Source organism: Lissotriton vulgaris, chromosome 1_1, assembly GCF_964263255.1.
Source record: "Lissotriton vulgaris chromosome 1_1, aLisVul1.2, whole genome shotgun sequence".
Lineage (NCBI taxonomy): Eukaryota > Metazoa > Chordata > Amphibia > Caudata > Salamandridae > Lissotriton > Lissotriton vulgaris.
In genome coordinates, this window is record NC_141685.1 from 1568625352 (window position 1) to 1568631351 (window position 6000).

Consider the following 6000-nt stretch of genomic DNA (forward strand, 5'->3'; position numbering starts at 1 on the left):
AACCAATTATCATGCAGATATTATATCGAAGGGCAAGAATAGAACAAAGAGTGTTTTCAAAATAGTAAAAGATCTCTCCAATCCAGACTGCACAAGAAGTAAGATCATTGCCAGACAGGAGCTATGTGATAAGTTAGCAGTCTTCTTTGTGGGAAAAATCAGTAACATCATTGATGGCCTCAGATCAGCTGAGAGAGATGAAGTGGAAGACCCTGGCAGCACTCACAAGGGCTCACCACCACCGCCTCAGAAGGAGATAGGTTTAGATAGAGAGCGATCAGCTATTCTGGATCATTTTGATATTCTGTCAGAAGAGGAATTTAAGAAGCTAGATTTAAGCATCTCCTCAGGCTCCCTAATGGATCTACTACCCCATAAAATCTGGAAAGAACTAAAGACAGATTTCTGGATTTTCCCACTGTTACTGCATAATGTTGTTGCTATCAGCTAGGCATTTTAATGCGTTATCCTTGCACAGCTAGATTAGGGTACTTAGCGCCAGGATGCCTGTTGGGTGATAGCGCGCTTTATAAGTCCTAAATACTATACAATACAATACAATTTCATCTTTTCTTTTTCCTTTAGATGCTTTTCTCTTTAGGTATCTAGGTGCGTAGGACTAACTTGGCTTGGCACTAAATAAAAGCGGTTATCTAAAAATCTTGCTTTTTAGTGTGATTACATTCCTATCTCTTTGCTGTTTTCTATTTTCCAGTCCCATTTTTGTCTTCCCTACTAATATTCAGAGTTGTGCAAAGTCTTGATTATTTGATTTATCTGACAATTCCCTATTCTCTTTCCACCTTTGTTTCCCGTTTGATGCTGAGAACAAAGAGCATAGTGCATGCCTGCTTAGGTACTGATTACTATGTATTGCCATAGGAAAATTTCCTTTCTTCCATCAATGAAATTCAGGATGAAGGATTTTTTGGTGTAACCAGAATCTATTTTTCAATAACCATAGTGCCTACGTGATTAACTGAAGTGTTATTGCAATTTCAATTGTTTTAAATGGGTAGTAGTAGGCATAATATTGAATGAATTACATTCTTGTACACCTGGATGTTTGTTGATTCCTGAAGTTTAAGTTGGGAATGTTTCTTTTTCTGCATTATTTTGCAATATTTAAAAAATAAGAATAATTTGAGCGAATTAACTTGATGCCAAATTTGAGTTTTTTTCTTGATAATGCCTACTTTAAACTTATTATATTTGTTTCAGGTGCATTCACTACAAATCACAGTTGGAAATATTGAAACAATCTTAACAGACACAAAACAAAGACAAGAATGGACTGACACAGCAGTTCAACATGCAGATGCTGAAGTCAAACGGATTGATACTATTCTGAAGAAAATGCAAAATGAAATTCTTAAAGACCTTTCTGATGGAATTCAGGATGTCAAAAATGCCAGAGAAAGAGATGTTCCTTTTTTTGAAAAAACTGTGGATGAAAAATTAACAGATTTAACTACATCAATAAATGATAACATTGCTGTCTTCACAAAGGTACAAAGTCAAAGTCAAAATGAAATTAGCGATATAAAGAAAAGGATTGTATCATTAGAGGAAGCCCATTCATTGGAAAACGACTTGGGCACGATTAGAAATGTGGTCAATGGATTACAAACATCAATGACATCTAACAAAAATGCAATAGACTTGTTAAAAAATGCAGTAGAGTTGGTGGAAACTTCTTTATTCAATAAAGTCAAAGAAGTAGGATTACTTAAAGAGGAACACAACTCCTTCAGCAAATCTTTAAGTGCACAATATTCAACAATTCAAGCTCTGAAAGATGACGTTTTGAAAGTAGAAGAGAACATTGAGCATTTCCCAAATGACATGGAAAAAATTAACACAGACTTTCAACTACTGAAAGATACTTTTGTTGAACAAGAAAAACATTTATTGTCAGAGAAACAAGCTATAACTGATATGAATAAAAATACAATTGAACGTTTTGAATCTAGATTAAGAGGTACAGAACAAAGTATTGAATCTTTAAATTCCGTTGCTGCTCAACAGTTAGAGAAAATTGATTTATTTATTGTTGGACAAGATGACCTACAGCGGAGGGTAGATACCTTTGACAGAATACAAGCTGAAAGACTTGAATCGGATATTGATTTGCGTTCAATTCAGGAAACAGTGACAAAACTTACAAATTCACAAGAAGCCCTCGTTAATGGCATTGATGAATTAAAACGGCATACCAATGCAAAAGCTGAAGAATTAAAACAACTACAGGAGGAAATAAACAGTCTACATGATGGTCAGAGTGATCAAATAATGGAATTGCAATCAAATCAAGGACAACTTTCAGATGACCTAGAACAACTGCAAGGCAGTTTACCCACAGAAAAGTATTTTGAACAACTAGTTAATATACAAGAAGTTGTAAGCAGTTTAGTACCTTCAGTTCATCAATTAGATTCTAATTTACAAACACTTTCAACTAAAGTGGAGAGCATGGCAGATCCAACAAATCAAATTAGATCAAATGAAAAAAAAATATTGGCAATGCAGGACTCCATCGAGGAAATAAGGAGCAGTCTAGATAAATTATTGGAGAAGATTGAAATAATGCAGGAAATGGTGTAATTTACATGCATTTTGAATGCCACCGCTTAGATCATTCGTACCAAGTATACCATCCCTTCCTTATTGGTTTGATTCATGTCTTCGTTGTCAAGGATTCTTACCTAAATTAGATAACACAATAAAGTGAAAACATATTTATAATAAAAAAATTCTCAGTAGCTTTAGTACTGTAGCAAAACACAGTTTTGGTTCCTATGCCGTTTGTTTTTAGGCATGTACCACTTCGTGCTCCAGTAGAAAATCAGTTTACATTCATTATTGAACAATCAAGTAATGTGTTTTTGTGTGTGTTATGAAATGAAAAAAACATATTTTTCTCAACTATTTCTATTGGTATTTTATTGCAGGTACAATAGCCAATATTTTGTTTAAATGTGTTGCCAAGACATAGTACAATATATACAAGTGGTTTGAACAGTATACATCTCCTGTATTATTCAACAGTTAAACCCCACATAAAAATCTTCAAACATAGATAAAACATGCACAAGAATAAATAATACACCTCCCTCATTCTCTGTGCACATTCACACTTTTGAGAATCCCTAATAGTCATTAGTTAGTGGGTGCGTGTTTGGGTGAGTAAAGGCAGTTACATTTCTAAAGTACATTCTTGCAAGCAAACCACCGATAAGCACAGACCAGTACACTGAGATGGCGGTTGGAAGAGAGATTAGCACATTGTGCACTTGAATTTCTTCACCTCAGTAAACAAGTATAATGGATCAAAAATATAATTGTGGCACACACTGTGTATCTTATTTTCTGAAAAACGGAGAGCCTATAAAATTGCTAACTGGTTCATATGTTTAGATACCAATGAGCACCACTGGCTAAAGACTAGAGGTGTTGTTTTCTAAATTTTTAAACAGGCGCTCATATGGTGCAAATGATTGAGGCAATTTACTTACCGTTATTAAAACCCATGGGTACAGCACAAAATTGTTGAGCTCTGTGAGCGCCTGCTCAACAGGTGGTAAGTAACTACCCTAGTGTTCCATTCCTGGTGTGCAAACCAGAACTTAAAGTCAGATGCCAGGGTGCACAGATCTACAATGCTATTTCAACTCCTTAAGCATAATGTATTATCCATTTGTTTCTTATCACTTGTATGTGATATCGTCTAACGAGATGTATTTACCATAAATGAAACATACAGCACTACAGTTCTTTCAACTATGTGGGGACATTCGTCTTTTATTAGGTATGTTGAGTGAGACCCTTCATATTGAGAGAGGTCAAATGAATTATGGTATTTTGGAAACAAGATCCTCAATTAAGGTACATTATTTGTCAAGGACACATTGGCTCCTACTTGAACTGTAGATTTCACAGTGCAGATGAGCACTTGCTCCAACATAACTAATTAAAGCAATGACTTAAAGACAGAACTGGGTTTGCACTAATGTATCATAAAAACAATTACCCCAGCTAAACAATTACAATTCATAATCCAACCACTTATCTATTCTCCCTACTATTACACTGACTCTAGAAATATGGAGGACAGTACAATCTCCAAGTGAATGGAATAACCACATCTTGCTATCTTCTAATATGTTGTGAATTTGTCTTTGTAAACCAGATAACACTTAATTTTGGGTCACACTGTGCTGAATGAGCAGGGGGAAGCCAAGCTTAGACTCCCATCCCAGTCTATTGCTTGGTTTTAGTCCGCCGCATAACCATGACCAGATGTAGGAACATTGCAAAGATGTTCATCCTTCTGCTACAGTCACCATAAACTGGAAAAAACACTTTATTTTTTCCAGTTTCATATAGTGCGAGCTTGACCCAAAGGTATCAGAGTGTTTTACATGAGCACCAGTTGCATTACAAAGGGACATTAGGCACAGGGAGATTAAGCGCCATATTACGAGTCTGGCAGTCTGAGGACCGCCACTCATTGTGGCGCAGTGGTCCTGCCACCGCTGCACCGGCAGTCCGACCACCCCATTAAGACTCTGTTGGTCGGACCGCCATGGGACCGCTGCCATCGCCAGGGAACCGCCTTTCCTTGGCCGTGGCGCAGCGGTCATGAGGCTACAATATGCTTGGTGGGACCGCCACGGTCCCACCAAGCATATTATGAGTTTCCTCTCCGTTACGGTACCACCTCCATGAAAACCGTGGAGGAGAGGAAACAAAGGGGGTCACAGGGGGGGGCCCAACATATAACCCCTTGTGTGCATGCAAACCAGTTCCTTCATGGCATGGACTTTACATTCCATACCGTGCAGTAACTGTTTTTGGTGTTCCCATTGCGGTGACATATTTTTAGGGGCACTACCGTGGGAATGCGAAAAACCAGCGCGCCAGACAGGAGGAAACTCCTAATCTGCCAGGCAGCCTGACCACAGCTTTGGCACAGAGGGAGCGTTGTGGTGCCGTAATCGGGTCCTAAGTGATTTGCTCAGAATTACAGTATGTTTGAGCCTCCCGCCAGGCTTGAACTTGGTTCCCCAGTTTCAAAGTCGGCCACTCCAGCTGTTAAGCCAGAACCTCTTCACTTTCTTATGGCTTTTGCAGAAAGTCAGCACTACCACTGGGTGAAGCCCTAAGGATGCTGTCTCGCCATGTTATAAAAGTGCCGGCCCTGATCCAACACATGCACACTGGAGCCTCATTGCATCAATGAGTAAGGAGTAGGCTTGTCCTGTAACATATCTAGGATGTATTTTACTTCTGCAAGAGTAATTAACTCCTGTGTGAACCCTGTGGTTCACACAGGAGTTAATTAGTACTGTGTTACTTGATTTTTCTTTTGTTGAGTTTATCGGTTATTGGCTTTTTTTAGAAAATGTTTCTATTAAATGTGAATCACTAACAAATATGAGTTGGATTTCTGTAACGATCGAGCTGGGAGTCCTCCTAGTTAGCCCAATCGGGTAGGCAGCTTTCCATAGATTGGGGCCAAGATCCTTACAAGATTACTGGATATATGATGTTACAACGCGTACTTTTAGCACGCATACCATTACCACAGATTTTTTACAACGCAGGTCATTTTACAACGGATACCTTTACAACGCAATACACTACAAAGCAGATACTATTACAACGCATACCATTACAACGTAAGTATAGGTAAGTATATAATATTAATATATAATGTAAATAATTATTTTTGTATTATTTAATTTAATTATTTATTATTTAATTATTAAATAATGTATTAATAAAATTAATTGAATTTTTTTTATTTGTAAATATATATTAAAAATACCCCTGTACCCCAAAACCCAAACCCAGCCCTAAAACATAAAAATACCCCTGTACCCCAAAACCCAAACCCAGCCCTAAAACCTAAAAATACCCCTGTACCTCAAAACCCAAACCCAGCCCTAAAACCTAAAAATACCCCTGTACCCCAAAACCCAAACCCAGCCCTAAAAC

General features: G+C 37.6%; 1 protein-coding gene across 1 annotated transcript in view; it reads left to right on the plus strand.

Annotated features, from left to right (window-relative positions):
* The window catches only part of CKAP4 (cytoskeleton associated protein 4), an 80372-nt gene extending 77619 nt beyond the window's left edge, over nt 1-2753 (plus strand). The window contains exon 2 of the mRNA XM_086918081.1: nt 1222-2753. Within this exon, the coding sequence (XP_086774207.1) occupies nt 1222-2604 (1383 nt within the window). The 3' untranslated portion in view covers nt 2605-2753. The remainder of the gene's footprint in view (nt 1-1221) is intronic.
* The last annotated feature ends 3247 nt before the right edge of the window (nt 2754-6000 follow it).